At 45.3% G+C, this 24,507-nt stretch overlaps 1 protein-coding gene and 1 long non-coding RNA gene across 10 annotated transcripts in view; one reads left to right on the top strand and one right to left on the bottom strand.

Moving 5' to 3' along the window:
• The window catches only part of nrxn2b (neurexin 2b), a 243,218-nt gene that overhangs the window by 54,460 nt on the left and 164,251 nt on the right, over positions 1 to 24,507 (top strand). For all 8 annotated transcript variants that reach the window (XM_088392174.1, XM_088392166.1, XM_088392112.1 and 5 more), the window contains one exon: positions 9,675 to 10,778. In XM_088392174.1, coding sequence (XP_088248300.1) covers positions 10,067 to 10,778 — 712 coding nt within the window. In that variant the 5' untranslated portion in view covers positions 9,675 to 10,066. The remainder of the gene's footprint in view (positions 1 to 9,674; positions 10,779 to 24,507) is intronic.
• Positions 16,140 to 23,723, bottom strand: LOC148403277 (uncharacterized). Of its 2 annotated transcripts, none has more exons than XR_015861762.1 (3): positions 23,169 to 23,723; positions 17,483 to 17,750; positions 16,140 to 16,937 (listed from the first exon to the last, which is right to left on the bottom strand). It is a non-coding gene; the product is annotated as an uncharacterized LOC148403277 (long non-coding RNA). The 2 variants fall into 2 exon arrangements; XR_015861772.1 differs by having other exon boundaries at positions 17,498 to 17,750.

Raw genomic sequence — 24,507 nt, 5'->3', positions numbered from 1 at the left:
CCCCCACGTCGGACCGTTTGAGGCCGTCTCAACTTCCACCCCGTGGGCCATTGTACGTTGATTTTTATTTTTTTTGGGGGCGTCGTGATCCACTTAGATAGCCGCTTTATTAGCGACATCTGTGGAGTGTGCTTAAAATTTATTTATTCCGCCTTTGCAATATTTAGGTCATAACATTTGAATTAGCTCTCGGCAGGATCCACAAAGCGGTGCCTTGAGATACGAGTGACGCAACCTGTGAAATTTCTCTGGCAATTATGATTTTTACTTTCTTTGAATTGGAATCAACGCTCTTCGCAACAAGCAGCAGTTTGCCAGAACGTAGACAATACGTCAAAAAAAGAGGCTTGGACATGTCAAATTTTACTCCTAGTTGAGATTTACTGTCAAATTAAACTGAATTTCACGTTGGTTTCTCAATTTAGCTTGATGCTAACAAACAATGGCAAACCCCATAGTCATGCTAACGAACCTTTAAGCCAAAAGAGGGTTCAACACAAACGGTGAAGCAACATGTAGACAGACAATATACTAGTGCTCATAGGTAAATATCTTATTTTATTTTATTTTATCCTTACTGAATCAGTTGTGAAACACCTTTGTGTGTGTCGCTACATCTGTATTATGTTGTCGCCGGGCGGATGTATGAAATACAAGAGCGATCAAACACAATTATAGTATTTCCATTCATTTTAATGGGGACTGGTGACATCCTATATATATTTTTTTTTTTAAACTTTGGACCGTATGGAGTGACGGCTTGGCTTGCATCGCTCTCCGTGATGACAAAGGTTAATGAAACGTTTGCACGTACAAGCGCTGACCCCGACGTTTTCCACACCACCTGCCCGCACTCCAAAAAGTGCACGCCGTTCATTTTAGTCGCGGCTCCCGCCTCTGGCAGCTTGCCCGCGCATTGCATTGCGGCCCGGCTCTCGCTCAGTTTACCTCGTTGAAATATCCTGTTGAATAATGAATGGAGCCCATTACAAGCTTGAAACAGTAATGGTCAGACCTTGACCGAGCGTCTCTCCGCCGTCACTAATCGTTCCCTCGCAGTGCTTTGAATGAAGCATGCTCAAATATAGAACATTCAATGAAACTTTCCCTCCACTTTTTCTTTGACCCCCTGGCGGAGTTGTCAAGACCTCATCCGCATGCCCTCAGGGTCAGAACCGACGTATAACCTTCAAGTCCCTCTCGCTGCCTCTGGCGGCTTGCTTTAAGCCCTATCTTCGACCACACTCATTTATTTATTTTTTTTACATTGAATGCTAATGAACCTCCATAGGTGTCAAACTCGAGACCCGGGGGGTCAGATACGGCCCACCAGATCATTTTATGTGGCCCGCGGAGACAAATTGTCTTGTCAATACTAAAATTGCAAATTGTCTTCACTGTTATTGCTCGATTTTTATTACCATGCATCTGTTTAAATTATTTGAACGGTTTTTACTCGTCTCTAATTTCAAAATTTGTTATTCATTAGTTTGTTGTGTCGTCTATACTGTATATTACATTACGGATGTATGTGGGAAAAGTGCCCGAAATCCTTTTTAAAGAAAGAACAGCTTCCTTAAGTGTGATTTATCAGTCGTCAGACAGTTTCGGATTTGGTGGGAAACATCTCACGGGAAGACATTAATGACATAATTAACAAATTAGCAATGCCTGCGCACATTACGTAGCTCACAGTACGTTGATAGGCAGAAAGTTATTTAGATGGCACACCGATAATTGCATGACACGCAAGAGATGATCCCTCTCGTCGCTTTTGCATAATGAGTCGACATGAATCCTGAGCGCCAAGGCCCCGTTTGGCAAATTCACCGCAGTGCTCCTCGGCTGGCGTGGCCTTTCGGGACGCATTCCGAATCGAGAGAGGGTCGCGCTTGTCACGGAGCGACAACCTCCGCACGGTCGAGCGGGAGTCTTTTGTGCGCGCGTGAGACGGGAACAAATCTGAAAAGGGGCCATGTGTTGGAGTCGGAGGCACTAACGCGCATCAACTTCTGCTCGGATGAACTCTTCCTCACCTCGACAAAATCAGCCTTTGGCGCAAGACGCCAGGAAGTGAGAAGCGGCGGAATAGCAACATTTGGATCTATAACGCCTCGTTGCCACTTCTCCCTTCAAATATGTCACAACACAGTCCGGAAAGAAATGTGCGGCACGTAACCGTTCGTACCCTACATCTGCTAAACCAAAGTGTTTTGAGAAAATATGAGGTCACCCCCAATTCCTAAAATAACACCTGGATAAGCCATCCATTCATTTTCCCATGCGGTGTCCTCATCAATTTTGTTGATGCTAACGATTAGCGTTAGCTTATATTGTTTAATCGGCAAGCCGACGCCGCGTTGCTTCTATTTTTTTCTTCGAGAAAAACCTTGTTGTCCCCTTTTTCCTTTCTTTCGGTGCGTGTGGAAGAGGCCGTGTGTGTGTCCTTGGAGAGGGCTTTTTCCTCCTCTCCAATTAGTGCTAGCATACTCGGCAAACTGCTTACATTCTGAGCCCCGCCCTCGTCTTCGCCTTGCTGTGAATTTCCCAGTGGTGACAGGCGAGGAATGAGGACACTCATTGTCTGGCCACAGAGAGCCAGGCCATACATTTTTAACCAGCTCCGACACCGACGTCCTCTCCCGACTTTGCCCCAGCCGCCGCCCGCGACTCGCTTGAGTCAATCCCAGTGGGGGGGCCACTTCACCTGGGACTGCAAAAGTCACCATAGTCCCCTCCTTCCACTCGCTGCACACGTTTGTGTGTACGCGGCTTTTGTCGGTGACCTTCTGCTGTTAGAAAGAAATGATTCACTCATTGATGTTATTTGTTCAGGTGACGGCAGCTTCCTGAGTCTTATCACAAGTCCTTTCTTCATTGACTGGAAGCTATTGACTTCTTGCTACCATTGACGGCTACGGCTATTTTAACTGGGCTGGCAGAGGAAGTCCAAAAATTTTTTTTACAATATGTTGTATGTGCGCACATGAGTCTAAACACATCATTCTGATTATCATGTTTCCCGAATATAAGTTATAAGCAGCAAAATGTACACGGTTTTATCCATCTCAGGGGGCGGCCATTTTGTCACTTGCTGTCGACTGATGATGACATCACAGTTGCCTTTCAAGTCACAACCAATCACGGCTCACAAGTTTTCACAAACTGAGCCACAACCAATCACGGCTCAGTTTCTGAAAACCGGTGAGCCGGGATTGGTTGTCACCTCGTAACTATGATGTCATCTTCAGTCGCTAGCAGGTACCAAAATGGCCGCCAAACATTAATCCAAACAATGTGTTTCGAGTAGTTGGGCTGCACAGAGTATATTACTTCAAAAACAATTTGGGGGTTGACTTCCTCTTTGAGAGAGAAGCTCTTACGTCAAAGTAAATGCGCTTGTTTTGGCGATAATGCAACGCACAGATATGTAATTGCGACCGTCAAAATCGAACGTAAACTCTTAGTCCTACCCTATCGTAAAGTAGCTCTTGCGTAATCCCGCCCACTAACAAACAATATGTAATAAGAACATCACACTCTTGGCGGAGGTGGGGAAAAATAAAGTCTGCCATAAAAATGCAATTACACCTGAAATAGCAGCCACAGCGGCGGAATCAATCTCCCCGGACAAGGTCTCGATAAAAGCAACCACATCATCAATCAGCGACAACGAGCTTCATGAAATATTCACGTGTGATGTACACCAGGAGATGGATGTAAACTATTAGCTAAGAGATCACGCGTCGGCGTTTGTCCACCAACAAGGCTATTTTGAGGACCACTCACTCACTCACCGGCCAGCCAATCAATTTTCATGATGCATCGATCAGCCACTTGGATTTTACTCGAAACCATCATGTAGTTCCACTACGACCCCGTCGCGTCGGGGCCACATGACGATAAACTACGTTTCCTTTGGGAGTCATTCCAGTTCCAACGATGTTCTTTTTTCTTACTTTGAAGCCAAACTGATGTTACGTTGTAATAGAAAATGTTCTTGAAGGAACCACTGGTATAGAAAAATCGTGCCCTTAACCGCCTTTGGGTCTATCCCCTTCACTGATCCTTCCCCGAGCTGCTCTCTCCAAGACCATGAATTAGCCCGAGCTTTCACCTGGGACGTGTCTGTAAATGAAAGCCTTTGTGTTTGGTCTCCGAGCCGGGATGTGGCGGGCCGGCTCGGTTCTTCTCGGCCTCGCCATGCTCGCCGTTATTCTGTTCTCACCGTCAACAATGATCGCGATTGGGTGGGAAGCTTTCATGTTACAATATGATGACTTTCGAATCGGAGAACAGGAACAAATGCAAGATGGAGAGCGACAGGTTTTTTTTTTTTGTACAGCTGCCTCTAATCCCGTCTGTCCTGACACATTGCAAGCCGAAATCCATCGGCGGACATCTTCTTAAAGTCACTTTGACGGTGACACTTTGGATGTGACACGAAAGACAAAAACATGCAAACGGGACATTTTAGATGTCTGACGTAGCATAAAAAAAATATAGCGCTGTTAGCATTTGTGCTACAAACAATTTAAGCATCTTTGTCAGCACCTTGCAGCAGTGACATAATTATTGGACGCAAAATGGTTGTGAAATTATCATTGCAGTTTATCGTTCATTATATTTGTTAACTCGAACAACCTTGCCTCAAGCGCAAACTGTAAATAGCCAACCAAAGCAGACCCCTTGAGGGCACCTCTCCATTCTTTGTCTATTCAGCTTTTTCCCATCGTCGGTATCCCCAAAGTGGAAGCAATTTGTTCAGGTTGGTTGCTCAAAAAATTCCTCCCCGCATTACCTTTTTTTTTTTTTTTTTTTTTTTAAATCCAGAAAGAGTGAGCATTGCTTGCATAATCTATTTCTTTATTCTCCAACGTCGTCTGCCCGGCGGCTCGCAAATATGCGCACATTATGCACACACACACACACACACACACACACACACACACACACACACACACACACACACACACACACACACACACACACACATCGTGTTTTTCATCGTTGCCTATTTGTGTCTTCCCTGTCCATATGTGTATGTGCGCACACAAAGCTGCGTGTCACCTCGCATCTTCTCAAGCCCCCTTCGTGCTACTTCCCTCTTGTGAGTCACAAAGCGACACCGCCATGCCCGTGCATGTTCCCTCCCGCTCGCTCGGATTAAGAACCGCGGCCGCCAAAGGAGAGGCGAACGAATTCAGTTTTTTTTTTTTTTTTTTTTTTTGCTTAGCGGGGAGTGGAGACATCGCATGCGTGTTTCATCACATCGCTCCTCGCTTGTGGCCTCCTCATGGGAGCAGAGGAGGCATGCAAGTGAAGTGTCAGTGAGGTTCTGCCTCGGAGCAGATCAATACGGCACCGTTAGAATGATACTAAGTGAATTGAAAGGCTCGTAATGAGCTGAGGGTCTTGCGGGGGGGTGACGAGGAACACGTTGTCCACGGAGCGCACCTTCCAGTCTCGTGTCCGTGCAGAAATCCGAGCGGACGCCGCAAAGCTGCACGATTGAGGCCCCGAGTCATTTCTCCTCACAGGCCTGCCGTGTTTGCTCTCGTTGCTTTTTGACTTCTGCTGACGCTGCAAAGTGTCACCAATCGTCCGATGTGAGGTTTTTTTTTTTTGCAAATGAATGCTTGCCCTGTCGTTGTCTTCGGGGCCTATGAGGAGACAAGAGATAAAGACGATTTGCGTTCCCCGGGTAGATGTTGCTGAAAATGCCGTTCTGTGCTGGCTGCAACGGTCTCGACTTCGAATAAATGGCCGCATATTCAGAATGTTTACCGATTACTTGATTTTAGAAGTAACGTCCTGAACATCTTAGAATGGACTTTACTGATTATTTGATTTTTAAAAGGACCCAAGTTAGATTACAAGTTATTTGTTACTTTCAGCCAATGCCGACAACCCTGCTTTGTTAGTTTGTTTTGTTGCTTAACATAAAACTGACTGGTTTGGCCAATATTTTTTTCGGAAGTGAATTTAAGGTGGCATCATCTTTATAAAACGTATTGTTGAAGAAAAAATGAGTCTGTATTTCACTGATCATAAATGTCTGCTTGTTTTTATTCAAAAAATAGTCTTTCTCGACTTCACATGAATTCATTTTTTCTACAGTACCGTGTGTATTATTTATAATGTGACTTTTTTAACTGACATTCGTAATCGATAATGGTAAATAATAGTAGTAAAGGTAAAACCCAAGATTTATGATGTACACTGTTTATAAATACAACAAAAATTCAATTGTGTGTTAGCATTACGCTAGGAGGAGCATTCCAAAGGCTAAATAGTTTGATTGTCTTAATTCTTTTTGTTTTATATTGATTATGTTGTAAAGTGCGAGCCACTTCAAGCCATTTATTTTGACATCTGTTGAATGAAAATACCTCCGCGGCTATTTTCAACTATTGTGAGGATGAAGGATGGAACCAAAGAAAGCATTTTTGAAGTTGAAAAGATATGGCGCAGGCAAGGCGCCAGGCCACCCGCCACTCCCCCCCCCCTTCTGTCAGTTCGTCGTCTTGTTATCTACGCCAGCCTTCTCTGTCTTTTTTCGCCGCGTGCTGTCTCACTCGGTCGCCCCTGAAACCCTCGCCTCTTTTTGGCTCAGATAAGGCCGGCGAAGCCGCAGGCTGCTGGGCTGCTTAATTGGAAGCGGGAGAGTCTCAAGGCCTGACCACTGAGCCTCGTGCTCTTTTACCCAAAACATCTCCGGGCACCAGGACAGCCACACGCGTGCTGGCGGGCACGCACGCACGCGCACGCACGTACACGCAAGCATGGCGCCACCCACGCACTCCAACCTAATCGGCCATATTCCCTCGTCGCCCGCAGCGAGCATTTCACGCATGCACAACATCGCAACAGGAAGTTGTTGAGTATCTTCCGCAGAGAGATAAAGTTGCATCGTGTAAACATGCCGGAGTTGCCCCCCAGCTGCCTTGGATGGCGCTTGAACATTCCACATGCAAACCTCGCCCCACGTGGCAGAAATCGATGAAATGTTACCTCGCTTCATCCAGGGATGGCTGTTACTGTTAATGAGAAGTAGCTAAAGCTATTTTTTTTTTTTTTATTTTAAACCAAATTAAATACAAATGAAAATGACTTTGGGTAATTGTGGTGAAAATGTCATTTTTTTTGTCTGTCAATTAATGTCATACATGAGCTTTCATTTTAAATGTATTTATTTTTTATTTATTTCTTATTTTTATTTATTTTATTATTGCTGTGCTTCCCAACAGAAGAGGGAAGACTAAACAGTTGTTTGAGTATCATAGTTGACTTTATTACTTTATTTAATCAGCTTTTTTTTTTTATCTTGCACTCAATAAACAGAGCATTAAAACTAATACTGAAACAAATAAAAACTGAACTTGTATAAAGCATTTTCCTCAATAAAAAATACCCTAAATTAAAGAAAATTGCTCTAAAATCGAATTGCAACTAACTGAATAATAAAATAATAAATAAAAGATAAAGTAAAAAAATAACAAAAAAAGTAAAAAAAGAACATTAAAACTATTACTGAAACTAATAAAAACTAGACTCAAAGCATTTTCCTCAATAAAACCCACCAAAAAGCTAAAAACTTGCTCTTAAAAAAACAAATTACAACTAACTGAATAAAAAAAAAAAGGCAAAATGCAATAAAAAATGAACACCAATGAAAAATCTCAATCGCGATTCATCCGTCATGTCCCTGCTACGTTCAGGAAATCTTTCTATATTTTGAAAACTAGCCTTCTTAAACATTGACCATGGGGTCAAAGCACCCGAAACGACAATACAACCGTATTCCGTCACCTCGTCAAGGTACCGTCGCCGCAACGGCGAAGCGACGAGGACTCGCGGCGGCTCAAAGTCGAGATTAATCTGCCGCGCTAACGGCAAGGCTAAAGCTCTTGATCTGCTTCATTAGCATCTCCTCATCGGGGATAAAAGCAGTTAGCGGCGCCGTTCTACTGGCGGCTTAGAGATGACGAGGCCCATCCAAGCAACCGCTGGAGCTCGCTCGCATCTGGAGGGGCTCCAAAAGCCAGCTTGGCGGTTCACTTTATTACCTCCCCCAAGGAAGATGGGCTCTTTTCCTTAGGTTTCACTTTCCTGTTTATTTTCGGTGAGACAAAACAATCTTCCCCTTCTTGTTGCCAGGACTTCTTTCCCCCTGAAATGACTAAGCGGCACTTTTTTTTACCCTAAATTTGCCCGACGCCACTTATGTTTTTTTTTTTTTGCACGCTGCCCATGCCGAATATTAAAAGTTTCTCGACGTGAGTCTCTGGTTAATTAGAGCGCGGCAGCAGCGGCCTCATGCTGACGGATGCTTCCCCGCTGAGCTTCTTACAGGATAGGATTAATGACTCCTGCCTGCGCCCGAGTGTGTGTGTGTGTGTCTGGCTCGAGTCGTAAGTGTGTATTAAATGCGTATAATCCTCGCACACTGATGCTTGTGCACACCGATGAATATGTAAATATGTGTTTGAGCTATAGTTCCTTTAGTCTTTGTCTGGATTATTACAATAGGACTTTTTCAAAGCCATTGTAGACGTGAGAATTGGAAACGAGGCGCAAAGTAAACGCCGAGTGGCGAGGATATATCATTCCAGTGTCCTGAGTTGAGTCTGAAAGAAAATCTGGAGGTGTTTATGCTTTGTTACACATGTCAGATATTACAAAGTCTAACTTTGCCACAAGTGATGATGTCAAGATATGAAATGGGACAGTTTGGGTCATAGAGTCCTCAAGTGATGGGCGAGGGGAGGGGGGGGGGTGATCCCTATGCTAACGTCTCCCACGGGGTTGATGGGGGGAGGAAATAGGTCGCTTCTCGCTCACATGAGCGTGCAGCAGTCTCGAGGCGTCGATTTGACAAGGAGTCGGGTCAGGGTGTGTAGACTGCTCTTTCACTCAACTTGCCTCTCGTGATGCCACTGAGAGAGCCGTCTTTTCTTTTTTTTAAAGGCAACAGCTGAGACGCATCAGGGCACGAAAAAAAACGGAACGTGCTGGATTTAGTCCTTTACATTTTTGACGGGTGACTGAAATCTTTCCGTTTGATTCAAACGACAATATTTGAAATATTCGTATGAATTCAAGTCCCTAATGAAATGACTCCGTAAGGGCTGCAAGCACAATCAAAGCATCATGAGCTTCATCCACAGAGACGCCGTTATGCCTCCGGTCTTCGCTGTCCTTGAATTTTGCCAGTCAGCAAAACGGGAAAGTCAAATATTCAGTTTGAGCCCGTTCGTTGGAAAAGCTTTCGGATGTCACAGGGTTGCCTCGTCGGCAAACACAGACGGACTGAGACCAAAACAACAGATTTGATCGCTCACGCATTTGTCGCGCCATCAGTCTGGCACACATGGCATCAAATAAAAAAAAAAAAAATTACATTCCAAGCAGAAGATTGTGCCTTCTCTTCCCAATTAATATAAGCATCACCCAAAGAACGCCAGAAATATATTGCCGCCAACTTTAGCACTTTAGCGCCCGACTCAAGGCTACGTATGTTTGCTATCGCTAATGACCCGCTGCATAGATGTGTGATTCGCACGTCTTAAGATCCGCATTCATCGGGCCGACCTCCGTCAAGGCCAAACAATACTCATTTGCATCATGGACTTACTGAATACACCTGAAACTGTTCTTTCTCTCTTTCCCAGGTCTTGCCTCACCCCCATCACGATGGGACTCACCTAATTCGTCTCGCCCCAGACCAAAATGGCTGTCCACTGAAATCAGGAGATCTTTGGTCCGAGAGAGACCAAGAAGAACTCGCCCCAACCTCCCCTTCCTCGTCTCTTATTTTTCATTCCGTTCCTCAGAATCTAAGAGGCACTAACTGATGGAGAGGCGAAGGAGAGTTAGGATAAGGACAAAGAATTAGATCGGGGAGATCTGGAAAGAACTGCTGAGTCGTCAGGAAATTTGGAGGGAAAAAAGAAAGTCCCCTGCTCGGCTTTTTCGCACGTAGCTCCCAAGAGTGAATAATTATTACTCACATTTCAAATCTATTGACTGCAGCAAAAAAAAAAAAAATCCTACCTCTTAAATCATGATAAGGGGCTTGAGATTCCCATGGTGGCCCTTGTTGGCACTGGCCCTGGTTAGCCTGATCTCCAGAGCGAGGACACTGGAGTTTGGGGGGGCGCCCGGCCAGTGGGCCCGCTACGGCCGCTGGGAAGCCGGCTCGGTGGGCGAGTTGAGCTTCAGCCTGAAGAGCAACATCAGCAAAGCTCTCGTGCTCTACCTGGACGACGGCGGCAACTGCGACTTTCTGGAGCTCCTGATCGCCGGCGGACGCCTCCAGCTGCGCTTTGCCATCCACTGCGCCGAGCCGGCCGTTTTACACCTGGAAACCCGGGTCAACGACGACCGCTGGCACATGGTCTTGCTCACCCGCAACTACCGGGAGACCCTCCTGATGGTGGACGGCGAGACCAAAGTGGCGGAGGTCAAGTCCAAGCGCAAGGAGATGGCCGTGGTCAGCGACCTGTTTGTGGGCGGGATCCCGCCCGACGTACGCCTCTCGGCGCTCACCTCCAGCACGGTCAAGTACGAGCCCCCCTTCATGGGCTTGATCTCCAACCTGAAAGTGGGAGAGACACCCCCAACCCTGCTGAACAGCCAGGGCATCCAGAGCGACCTGGAGTACCTGTGTACCAAACAGAATCCCTGCTTCAATGGAGGCTTTTGCTCGATCCAATATGGAGAGGTTCAATGCGACTGCACCCACACCCGCTTCAGGGGGAAATACTGCAAGGAAGGTAAGTGACCAAACCTGTCTTTAAAAAGTATCTTTCGTCTTCCAGAAACCAATCACAGTTTTCAAGACCCTACATTCATTGTTACATTATTGTACATATATTGTTCGGGTTTTGTTGGATAGCGGTGATTGAGTATGTAACATCTTGGTAGATCTACCTGAGTAGCAGGGCCTCATAATGTAGTTCTTGATGTTGATCTTGGTCCCGAGGCCACTTTTAAAGGGTCTGGGTAGTTTTGAAAATGAAGGTCTGTCTCAATCTTAGACAGGATGAGGACTATAAGTTTTTTTTAATTAAGACTAGTTGAGATCAGGCATGTACTAGTTCTTGCTTGGTCCTGATCAGGCCTGTACCAGTTCTCGCTTGGTCTTGATCAGGCCTGTACTAGTTCTCGCTTAGTCTCGATCAAGGCTGTACCAGTTTTTGCTTGGTCTTGATCAGGCCTGTACTAGTTCTCGCTTAGTCTCGATCAGGCCTGAACCAGTTCTCGCTTGGTCTTGATCAGGCCTGTACTAGTTCTCGCTTAGTCTCGATGAAGGCTGTACCAGTTTTCGCTTGGTCTTGATCAGGCCTGTACTAGTTCTCGCTTAGTCTCGATCAGGCCTGAACCAGTTCTCGCTTGGTCTTGACCAGGCCTATACTAGTTCTCGCTTGGTCTTGATCAGGCCTGTACTAGTTCTCGCTTAGTCTCGATGAAGGCTGTACCAGTTTTCGCTTGGTCTTGATCAGGCCTGTACTAGTTCTCGCTTAGTCTCGATCAGGCCTGAACCAGTTCTCGCTTGGTCTTGACCAGGCCTGTACTAGTTCTCGCTTGGTCCTGATCAGGCCTGTACCAGTTCTTGTTTGGTCCTGATCAGGCCTGTACTAGTTCTCGCTTAGTCTCTATCAGGCCTGTGCCAGTTGTCGCTTGGTCTTCATCAGGCCTGTACTAGTTCTCGCTTGGTCCTGATCAGGCCTGTACCAGTTCTCGCTTGGTCTTGATCAGGCCTGTATTAGTTTTCAGTGAGAAAGGTAGCAGCCTGGGCTTCCTTCTTCCTGGAATGCAGTTTCACCGTACTATTTCACAAATGCCATAGCGGAATTTGTTTTTGTTGCCCAAAAAAAAGATCCTGCTCACCGTGTTTTTTCTTGTGTGTGTGTGATTTTTCACCCAGATATACGTTCTTGATCTTGTCTCGGTCTCGACTTCCAAAAGTCATATTTTATTCAGGTTCTTGCGGGATCTTATAGAAAAACAACGGGCTCGAGCGGTACGAGGTATTTTCTCGGCTTTGCAACGATATCCCAGACTTGATCGAGTTCCTCGGGGTGAGGTGGCCCAATGGAGTACAAGAAGGACTCGAGGTTAAAGTCCATTTAAAGCCATCAAGGGGCCCAGAGGAAGGATTCACTCTCTTGGAGCACATCTTATTTCGACGACTCGTTTTTATTGAATGGTTGAAATAGATGTGACACGATGAGTCTTTGAAAGAGCGCAGACGGCGGAGTTTAGAGATATCAAACACTGTTGGTTTTCTTTTCTTCGCGGGCCTTTTGTCTCTTTAGCTGCTTCAAGTTCTCCTGTGCTGTCAGCTCGTGTCAAACTCGCTTACGTTTTCGACCTCCTCCTTCCTCCCTCCCTGACACATCCCATTTCCATATCTTCTGTGCTTGTGCCTCGGCTGCACATTCATCCAGCTCGCCGGCGCTGCCCCTCCCCCCTCCTCTCAAGGCTATCTGGGTTCTCCATCTCTTCTTCACCTCCCAACAAGACACTTCTCTCTCTGTCTCTCTCTCTCTCTCTCCCCCCACACTTATCTCTTCTTTATTTCTTTATTTTTTTACCTTTGACCACTGTCAGCACTTTGGCTCCCGCCGCGCTTACATCTAGCTCCCCTCCCCACCTATTCGTTTCACGCTGACAAATTCTGAAATGGATTTTGCTCAAGTCCATTGATTAACAATGGGGCTAAAAGCGTTGGCATGATGTGACAGGAGTTCAGTGGCACACTTTCCATCAGCCTTGTCTTGTAACGGAATACAAATACTCGTTGAGTCTACCTAAAGAAAAATTTTCACATCCCACTACATTATTTATTCATCATTATTAATATTATTAAATTTATTTATATCATAGATTATATTTTTATTTATTTCTTTTATTTTGGGGATAAATGAAACAAAAAAAACACTTAAGATTCTCTCCTATTTATTCTATTTTTTTTATAGCAGGTCCGCCAGTTTTCTTTTTGCAAGGGAATTTTGAACATATCGAAAATTTCCTCGTAACAACAAAAAAAACACTAAAACCGTTGGCGAATGTTTGTGAACAATCCGTGACGTGAACTCACTTTGGCTACGTTTACCAACCGTTGCAACCGTTATTTATTATTATTATTATTATTATTATTATTATTATATTTATATATACTATATGTATATTATGTGATATTTTTTATTTAATTATTTATTTTTATTTGGGGGGATAAACGAAACAAAACACATTTAAGAATCTCTTTTTGGTTTTTGTTTTTATAGCAGGTCTACCAGTTATTTTCTTTTTGCAAGGGAATTTTGAACATATTGAAAATTTCCTCACAACAATAAAACACTAAAACCGTTGGCGAATGTTTGGCGAATAAACCGTGACGTGAACTCGCTTTGGCTACTTTTGCCAACCGTTGCAAACGTTCGCCCCTCATTGGCATATTTAAGCAACTTAATATCAAAAAAAGTACAGCAACGGTTAGATACGTTCAGACTTTTACTCACATCACATTTTATGACGGTACACATTCTCTCCTATATCGATAAATACATAAAAGTGGTGGATGAACGAACGAGTGATTTCCACCTATATGTCTTATTTTCTGAAGAGCAACTTCTCTCTTTGCTTTGGACAGATTGCTTTGTGGCCAGAACGTAATGACGGCACGGCCCTGATTGCGATCAAGTTGCCACGTGGGAAGCGCCGAGCAACCTTTCAGCAGCTTCACAAAAGCTGCTTAATTCACTCGCGTCTGTTGTTCAAGGCAGCCTTGATAGCGCGCAAAATGATGTCACTGCTGGTTCAGCCTCCTCCTGCTGCTGCTCGACTTTCCGTCTTCCTCTCCGCCTGTCTGTGCGCTCCGTGTCAAATTGCCGCGTGGCGGATAGAAGCTCAATTGAGAGCTGAATAGCAATGCGGCGCTTCGGTGACTGCGGGAAACGTTTGTCCTTTGGAAACGGAGCAGCGGAGCAAAAACAAAAAAACATTGGCTCCGTCTTAATTTTTCTTCAGACGTGTTCTTGGCTCGGCGTCGGTAAATCGGGTCATGATGGCCGACTGCCCGTTCGGTGATGTATTTATTCATTTTCGACAAACAAGTGGACAGCAGGAATGAATATATAATTCATTCAGAATTTAATAGATGATCACCGAGTGCTAAGATTCGATTTGACAGATCGGACAGATTTTTTTGGAGCCAACCGAGGTCTCGCCTGATATACGCAAATTGAGATTTGCGAATAGGGAATTTTTGTCCTTCAGTGGTTTTGTCATCCTGGAATTGACCTTCTGGTTTGTTTTGTTCCGCGCGTTTGCTTTCCGCACATTTCTTCAAGCCAGACATGATTTATCTCCTGTTACATTTATTGGAATACAAACTGCATGAAATGAACGTTTGGAAACGATTATTATCCACGATTACCGCCACATGCCGATTGCTACGCTACGTGCTAACGCAGTCATGTAACTGACATTGAATCCGTAAGTTACTTTTTCATGGCAACCGTGGTAGCGTCCCGATTTGTATAAAATGCGACAAAATTCCGCCGCGCAGGACGCCGGCCATGCGGGAAACGAGTGGCCTCCAGCAAGGGTGTCAATCGAATGTTTTCCAGCCCAGCGCTTCCCTCGCGCGAGTTTGTCAGGTGAGACCTCGGTTGGCTCCGAGGTGCACGGCCGCCCGGGCGAGCGTCTGTCAGATACAATTAAATCCCGCTGTCAGTCGTGGAGGAGCGAGCGAGCGAGCGGTCTCGCTCGCGTGGCGGCGCCTGACACCCACTTGACGCTCCAACTTGGCAAACTCGCGGAAGTGGTCGCGATTGCTCGTGTGGCGACGGGGCCTCTTTGCATTCTGATCTGGTTCCTGAATCAAAGCTGATGACAGATTTGTTTATTCAATCAATGTGCTTTGCAAGTGACAAGACCGCCTATGGTGTTAATGTGGCGCCAGAGTCACCAAATTACAAAGGAAATGAGCACCGACTGCCAAAACGCAAACTGCTTCTGCTGCTGTCACTCAAATCTCACGCTGGTTATGCTAGTAGCGCCAAAAAAAAAGACTTCATTATCAATGTTGTTCATTCAGGGCAGCATAAACATTTGACTGCAGTTTGTTTCTTCAAGACCATGTCAAGAGAATTTTTGGTCGATTTGATACCTACACTCAAAAAAAAAAAAAGCCTTTTCCCTTTGGATAGTTTGCTAGCGTGACCGCGTTAGAGTGCCTCGTCGTTGGCCACGAGTGCGTGGACATCAGACGGCTGCTTTAGAGCGCGTCGTCGTCAGCCACGAGTGTGTGCGTGTGACTGAGGTGGTAGAGCGAGGGGGCGGAGTCTCACGTGACAGTCGGGGCTTTAGAGTGCCTCGTTGTTGCAGTGTGTATAAAAGCCTCAAGACAATTATATATAGGCAGTTACTGGAGGGTTTCAAATTTAGGGGGAAAAAAATCACTTTCCAGAAACTTTAAGGTGCCAAAACTTTCCTTCCGCAGTATTTATCTCTCTTTACAGCCGCCATATTATTTCACAGCCAATGCAATTCATCACACATTAGCATAAACATTGACACCTATCCTGGCCAGGAAAGGTAAATATTGACTGTCTCTTCAGCAAAAGTCTTTTATTTGCCAAACCGGACGGAGACTGACGCATTTTTGGCTTTGGATGACACTGGTCGCCCTTTTGTCGTCTTATTCTCTGGCTAGCTACGCGGGCTTGTTGCCAGGCGATACGTCTGGGAGGCGAGGTCATCCCCGATGCTGCGAATTACACCATTTTACTGGAAATGCCGTTGACGGCAAAATAGGGTTAATCTCGTTATGCCCGGGGCCGGTGCCAAGTTTTTTTTTTTTTTGTCTTCAACAATGGACACTGCCGTCTGCCAGCTGTTGTCGCGACGTGACGCTAAGCCGCGCATTAACGCTAGACAAGGCGCGCGTCTCGGCGTCTGAATAAACAATGCTTGTTGCGCAGCCATGGATTAAATTAACTCCGTCATCGTAACAAAGTCATACAAAGTCAGTCATTATATTTGCAAATTGTGTTTTTAGTGAAGACATTTTTCATGAATTCAGAATTCTGAGCCCGAAAGTTCCCTCCGGTCAAACGAGCCCTTTTTTTTTTTCATTTGCGAAACCAAATGGACCCTGTGGTTTCATTTCCGCCGTCGGCCGCTGACAATCACGCCGGACCGGCGTGTGATGAAACGGCGCTATCTCATTACCCATCAAACGGGAAATGGCGGGAACAAGGAGTGGATTATTTTTCCTGGTGGACTTGGAGCCACATCATCCCCGCACGGCGATTCGCCGCAATATTAAACGGCGAGGACTGCTTGACGTTGATATCTTTGGCTTTGTCGGGCTAAAGCCATCAATAAAAAAAAGTCGACCCGACTTCCCGCCGGTTTCGATCGCGGCGTGGCGCTTTTACTTTTACTCCATTCGGTCCTCGCGAAGCGGCCGAAACGAAATCCGCCGTGATGCTTTTCATGACAATAACACACAAATCCCACAACACACAAAGCCGCTCGTGGAGGATCAACCTTGGCTTTATCCTGTTATCCTCCTCCATTGGGGTGTTAATGTTGAACTAAGTCGGGTTGCGCAATCGCGATCTGCAACATGTTTGTCACATGAAAACAAACGGAAGACTAAACCCTCGTCGTGACACCTAAGCGCTGAAGATGGAAGTGTTTACCCGGCCAAGTCACCACTGTGAGATGGCCTGCTTTTTCACCATGTGTGTGTGTGTTTGTGTGTGTGGCATCGCATAGCATGGCACAGGTGGCAGGCAGCAGGGAAACAAGCGGGCCAGCAATCAGGTAGACGAGCACCGAGGTGGAAATAACAGTCTGGACTCCTCGGTGGCTCCGAAGGACCCCGGCGTGAAATGTGACAGCCGACGCAGCGTAATCTGGGAAATAAACGAGCACGTAAACAAACAAATACAGAAAGACAAACATAATTAGTTCATTTTTGTAACCGCCACGCATAAAATTTCATGTGATGTCTTCACTTATTGCACGAGCATAGAAAAACAGACAGCGAGGAAATAAGCAGTGTTTGAATCATTCGGTGTCGAACCTGAGGCTCGGGGGCCTGATATGGCCCGCCACAAAATTTTATGCGGTCCGTAAAGACAAATTTGGCATTCACTTTTTGTGTCAATACTAAAATTACAAATTGTCTTCATTCTTTAAAAAAATAGAGATGTTTCTAGCAATTTGGATGACATCTTTTCAAAATATTTGAGCAGTTTTTACTGGTCTCTGATTTCAAAATTAGTTCATCAGATACAATGCGGCCTGTGACAAAAATGAGTTTGACACTCTCTAATTTTTTGGAAGGAAATCTTTTTTTTTTTCTTTTGTGTTTGAGCGTTCACATTACAATAAATTTGATCTCAGTCTGACTGGCACGTTCGAAAGCTTTAGTGGCTAAAACACGATAACATCATACCCGATTCTTCCTGACCTGGATCTAAGCGACGTCAAGCTTCTTGTTGTGTGACAGACCAGTCAAGTCCCTTCTGTTGTGTGTCTTCCAGAGGTCCTCTTGGCTTTTTTTTTTTTTTTACGACTTGGCAGCAAGCCGCCGACCAGTCAACTTTCACTGCAGTGAAAGTCTGTGACACATCCGTCACTCACAGAGCCGCTTTCCTTTAAAGAAATTTTGGAGGGACGAAGGGGCGGGGTACGCTTCCTGAAGGGCCCGCCATCAGCCCAACCTGTCAAAACAAAAGCGCCATTCCCGCTAAATTTGGTGTCACAGGGACGGAGGGAGCTAGCATTTGATCCAGCTAAATTATTGACACCGGTAACGATGGCAAAGGTGAAGTGAGAAAACCCAACGTGTTCTTGTCTCGCTACGCGTCTCGTATATTTCATCTTACCTCAGTTGAATCTTGAAAAGGAATATTCAGAGCACGTAATGAACTTTGTCACATTTAGACAATTGAGCTGTCAGACCTTGCAGAAAGTCTCGAGAAGAGCGGGAAGATTTCCTTTTCACTTGCTGTTAGAATGGTCCAATAATCCCCCCCCCCCTTCCCCCCCATCTGGATGTGTGCCGCAGCGCATTCTGCGGGAACGTCCTATTTGGCGACTCACTGACCCATCCGAACGCTGTCCCTTTGCATGACGCCTACAGCCCATTTCACATTCACTCTTGCGAACCAGACTGAGAAAAAAAAAAAAAAAAAGTGGCCACGTCGTTATAGCCCTCCTTCCGGCTCCTTGGTTCTGTATTCCCTCCTTCTGTATTCTTTGCTTCGCTGGCCGCTGTCTCGACGAGAAGCCGCAAAGACGTTGTCTCAGATTGACGGGCAGCAGAACCGGGTGGGTTGGGGGCCCAGATGTGAACCGCTTAAGGTCGATCATGTGTACGTCTCAAGCGGAATGAACGGCCTCAAGCCCGAGAAAGTGCCGCAGTGCCACGGCACGGCCGCAGGCTCAACGCTGCACTGCGGACCTTGTTTGTGACCGGAGCATGCGCACGTCTGCTCCCGGGTCACGTTCCCATCCCGGGGTTTTGGGAAGGGGCTTGATTTGGAATAGCTCGATTGGTTCCTGACGCATCCGCTTTTGCAGCGGTGACCATCACTCCTCCACGGGGTGTAAGATGTGCTCAAGCGCAAACTTTAACGAGCGGAGTCAAATGGCTTCTTGTACGCTAACGAACGAGATTAGGCTGCAGTCACATCTGGTTCATTTTCTTTGAGTCGTTCGCTATCTTTTGAACCCCAGAGCTGACGTTAGGGTGACCAGATGTTTAGACCCGGCGGACTTTGCCCGCCCCGTCATTTAGTTCCAATCAATGCTCACAATATGAGGAAATGCAGTGTGCATCGATTACATTTCAAATTTTACTTATATCAGTTATGAGGACAAATCACCGGAATTCTTATCAAAACAGTTTGCCAGTCGGACCCCGCGAGGGAAGTTCCGCCAAACATGGAGGGGGGCGGAGACGTGGGAGAGGGAAGCGTCGGTGGAAATGAATAAATAAAAAGGTCAAGTCATTATTTCATAAAAGCTCATTAACTTTTATCCCCCGCAAAAGATGTCGGCGTAATTAGAATGACGGAGCCCGGCTAATGAAAGTACAATAAACAGTTGTGGGGTGGAACCAAAAAATAATAACGGTGCAATATTGGCAGCTGCCCTTTCAAGGTTGGCATGAGGATAAAGAGAGCACAGATTAGGGTGATCCCGGGGTCACACTAGCCGCGTTAGCACGCACGCTAGCCGCGTCAACACGCACGGTAGCCGCGTTAGCACACACGCTAGTTGCGACAGCACGCACGCTGGCCGCATCAACACGCACGCTAGCCGCTTTAGCTCGACTTTGGTCAGAGCTAATCCGGACAAAGCTTCACTCAAGACGAGGGGACGCCGCCTCCGCGCTCATCCATTATTGACTGGGTGCAAGTTTAGCTTTCAGCGTTTGTCGTTAAGCAGAGCGGCAGCGCCATGAATGATGGATGACACCTGATGATGCAGTCGCAAGGGTGCTGTAAGACCGTAATCAAGTCTGAGGCAATTGAATCACCTCCCGGCTCGGGTGTCTGCCTTTGACCTTCACGTGTGTGTGTGTGGGTGGGGGTCACCGCCGAAGCCGATACTAGAAAGCAATAACCCCGAATTGTTGCATTACATCTGCGGCAGCATATTACAAGCGATCTGTCTGGGCTCCAGGGACTCCGTGGACATTTGCCAGCCGCCTTTATTTGTCCGGCATCAGCCAATCTGGGTCAAAGATGATGCCTTCTCTCATCTCCAGCAACTCGGCGCCGACCTTTTTCAAATGTAAGCTTGTGTTAGCTTGTGGCCTGATCAGCCGCTTCTCAGATCAAGATGGAAGCCTTTGAAAACGATTCACGTGGCCGTCTTTGAAAAAAGAGGAAAAAAAATCTGGTCTGTGAATGAAAGACGGGATTGCCAGCTGTCTGTGTGGGATGTGACGCAAAGACTGCGCCTGTCCCGACGCTTCATGTTGAATCCACAAAGTGCCAGTCATCCCGCACGGCAGATGGACAGATTTTAATTGGCAGGTACAAGCGACGGAAGCGTTCATCTGTCAACAGAACAACTGTTTGCAAGGCCGCCTCTGACTGAATGCACGCCGTCGTAAAACTGCAGACGTGTTCTAAGAAAAGACGAGCTCTCTGGAGTATTTATTATTTTCTAATCCAATCAGCATGTACGGTTTCTTGCATATATTTTGTGCAGCCTGAACAGAATGTATCAAATTTGCCCATTTTGAGTCCAAAAACCATCAAAGCATGAAAAAATAATGTTCGGCGTCTGAGCTAATTAAAGTGGAGGCAATTTTGCATAAATAATGACGAAAATGTGGCAGCTTGAGAGAGTGAAGGAGAAGAAATCCATTTTACCCTGCAGCTTCATCTTCATGAGACGAAAGGGGGCGGAGCCAGCGGTAATGGCAACTATTGATTCAAAAATTCAGCCCCCACCCCAAAAAGTCCAGAAAATTGCTGACTATGCAGGATTTTCATGTCAATCTGAAGAGATCACAATTGTTGAACTTGATAGCTGGTACTCAGTTGAACCCTTGCGTATCTTTCGTGTCTTCGGCAAAACCTAAACGTATTTGATGCCGGGCTTGACGAGATTACAGCTTGATGAGCGGATTCCTTCATGGAAATACTGCAGCCGCAGATTGCATACTGGGATCAGATTAAGATGCAATCTGATTGCAAAGCGGAACGCATGAAATAAACATCTCGCTGTCCGCATCCTTCCAGTCAAGGCAAGCCAAGGCGACTTTATTTACATTGCACAGTTGTGCTCCACATTATAACTAAACAAAACAAACATTGGGACAAACCTGAGGCAAAATTAACTTCTGTTGTCATTTTATTCCACTTGCGTACAGCATAACACCTAAATGCTGCTTCACCATGTTTGCATTGAACCCTGTGCTCTACGAATTAAAACCGGTCTGCTTTTGGATTTATATTCTAGCGGCCTTTCTTGAATATCTTCCAGACCTAAGACATTTAGTAACTTATAAACCAGTATCGTATTTTAAAAATCTATTCTACAACTGACTGGGAGGCAGTGTATTGATTTATTTGATTGATTTATTTGTTTCTGTCTTCCGTATGGATTTAATTTGTTTAATAATTATTTTGATCTGTCTTCTGTATTGATTTAATTTGTTTAATAATTCTTTTTATTTAACTAATTTAGTTTAATTTATTTATTTGATATATTGAATTTACTTATTTTGATACATAAACATCAGAATAAAAACCGACATGAATTTGCCGGATTATTGCTACAAAGCTAGTTTTCATTCCTATTCCTCAGGCAGGCCAATAGGAAAATATGACAAACATATAAATAGATAAGACACACAGAATATAAGGAACACAAGGGAAATGTAAGGATTCTAGTGGTCTTTGCTGTGGTCGGAACTCCAACGGCAGCGTTACGAATGATCTCCGGCTGTATATTGCTCTTTTGAGGGATTCCAGTCAGAATAGCATCGCAACAATCAAGTCTAGCAGCGATAAAAGCATGGATTATTTTTTCCTGATCTGCCAGAAGCACGCGAGCCTTCAATCTGGAGACGTTTTTCTCATTTGATGGGCAGTCGGATCCGAAACAAGATTTCCGACTTTAGCCTTTAAAGAGTGGTTTACTCACAGCAGTCCGTTTTTTTTTTCTTTACTGCCCAAAACAATTCCCTCCGTTTGGTTTTGCTTTTGTTAGTGTACTGTACACAGCGTTGGCGTGGAATGAAATAATAGTTCATTAAAAAAAGGAGCCAGAATTGTAAAGACTAATTTAACAGTTGAAAGAGTGCATTGTAAAAAAAAAAAAAAGAAATGTGTTTCCCTTCGTGGCGCTACTCATTTCATCTCCGTGTATTACATTTGACGATAAGAGCTTCAAAGGCTTTTATGGGAATGACCCACTTCTTCTTCCTTTTTATGACTTCCTTTTTTTTTTTTTTAAATATAAAAGTCACAAGTGGGTTTGAATACATATACTCTATTTTTAAAAAAAAAAACAAAAACGACCCGTTATTTTATCAAACAAAGCAAAGCGTTGACAGCTCAAGGTCCAGTTGACAAAAATAGGCTGATCGTTTGTCACTTTTTCCCGATCCGAGCAAGACAAAAAAAAAAGAGCAGATTTTTTTTATTAATTATTATTTTTATTTTTTTTAGCTTCGGCATCTGGCGTGAAGCCTCAGCGGCTGCCGCAAGCGTGTCATCTTGTCTCTTTGTTTTCCTCTCGCCAATCAACTCTAAAGTCACGAGCTCGAAACTGTCACCGAGGTGTCTTCTTAGGCGATGACGCGTCTCCAAAAGGTCAGCGTGTCATTGTCACGCTTTTGGCCGACGTCTCGCGTTTCCCTCCGTTACTCCTGGACTGGTTTCGTATTCTGAAATTTAAAACTAGATGCACTTTTGCACCACCAAATGAACTTTTGACTTTATAAACACCCCCAAAAAATTGAATTACTATGAAAGTATATGACTTAAAACATGAAACCAACATCCCAAGGCCTTTTTTGTCAAGTTCAGTCATTTCAAAGTCAGACGTCAAAAGCAGTCACCCCGGCGGTTGCGCAACAAGCAACCAAAGTCCCCGCAACATTTATTAGACTTCAAAAAAAACAAACCAGCAACCGTTATTTTATTATTTTGCCGCCGCCGCAGAGGTGGGAAGTTAATTTTTTTTTTTTTTGCAGAGGAAAATCAAAAGGTTTGTTTGGCTCCAAAACAAAAACAAAATGAATGCGCCTGTGATGAAACAAAACAATAATTTCGTCTCGCTTGTCTCCCCGAGGTTTCTGCTCGCTTACGTTGATGTTTTACTAACAAATCTGGTCTCGACCTGCTTCGGGGGTCTCCTCTTCCTTTCTAAGAGTCAGTTGTGTTATTTTAGCGCAATGGTGTCAAACACAAGGCCCGGGGGCCAGATACGGCCCGCCATGTCATTTTATGTGGCCCGCGAAGACAAATTGTACATCGGTTTCATTTGTCAATACTAAAATTACAAATTGTTTTCATATTGCGAGTCATTTTTATTACCATTAATCTTTTTAAAATATATGAGCAGTTTCTACTCGTCTCAAGATTCAAAACTAGTTATTCATCGGGACTTACTTGGATTTTTGCAGCGTCGGCGGCTCGGCTACAAAAGATCATTCCGGTAAAAACTTATGAAACTTCGCTTTGTCTGGAAAGCTTCGAAATGTTGTTGTCGATTCTTTCATTTGACTCAAGTGTAATGTTTACAACGGCTCAGTTGCGTACATGAATCGTTTCCATTCGTTCCGTCTACAAGTCCCGAGAACAAGAAACAGGAATTGAGTGTCTTCCTCTTCTCCACAATAGAATCGTCGACGCACCGAGCCAAGCAGTCCTAACTCAATCGGGACGGTCGATAATCGTCACTAAATCTGCCCCTTTAGTCTTTAGCTCCTCTCTCGATTCATTCCCGGTGAATCGGCTTTTGTTTGCCGGCGACGACGGAGGCAATTTACGAGGGGTATCGACGGATGACTCCGGGTCCAAAAAACGCGGCAAATAAACAGAGCTGAGAAGAGCGAGAGAGGAGATCAACAAATGTGTCAGGTGTTCTATTTTTTTTTTTTTTTTTTTAGTGTTTGTTTTGTCCTCGGCTTCTATCCGAGCGGCCGTTGATCTTCTTGTTGGCTTATCTTCACAACAAATTGCTCGACACGTGTCCGAGCCGAGCGACGGACGGGACTCAATCAGATTTGTTTGAGGTCTTATTTGTCCATGTCAGCGCGAGAACCTTATTGATTCTGATTGATTAATGGCGCTACACGGCCACGCTAGGCTTTTTTTCAATTTTCGTTTCACCACGTTGACTCCGGCTCGGTTAATATCCAACAAATGAACGTGGGTGTGACATCATCGTTAGCCGACTTGCGTTGGATCATTAACGAGGCTTTCTTGGAGGTCGTTTATTTGCTAGCGGGACCACATGAAGCAAATATGTGAGAATGTCACATTAGCGTCTCGACGGGGACAAAAGTACTTTTGGTTAGCCCTGACCTTGGGTGGCCGATGACTTCACGTGGTGGCCCACGAACCCCATTAGGCCGTCCTTGAAATATCCCGACAATTCCGTCTGTGCCGCATAAAGCGACAGTTAGCCAAAAATAAGGCGAGACGCTGACATTTCTTTCGGCATTCCCGTCCCTGCCTCTCATTCGGTTGGGAGATAAGTCGTCTTGCCAAGGTGTCGAACTGCGCCGCTGCTTAACGTCTCATATCTACCCATCCCCTCCCCCTCCTCCCCTCGGTTATCTCCCGCATACTCCCATCTCTCCTGTCTTCCCCGGTTTTGCAACGATAAGATGCGCCGTCCCAGGTGAGTGCCGGGTGTCGATACCGATGTGCTGCTATCATCAGTAAACCGCCAGACTGCCCGCATGACGCTCGCCCCTCCCCCCCCCTTGCCATGACCTTCACT

The sequence above is a fragment of the Syngnathus floridae genome, chromosome 1, assembly GCF_059516105.1.
Source record: "Syngnathus floridae isolate MCC-2025c chromosome 1, RoL_Sflo_1.0, whole genome shotgun sequence".
NCBI lineage: Eukaryota > Metazoa > Chordata > Actinopteri > Syngnathiformes > Syngnathidae > Syngnathus > Syngnathus floridae.
Note: the sequence above shows the minus strand (reverse complement) of the source record. Positions and strands in the feature narration are given on the sequence as shown.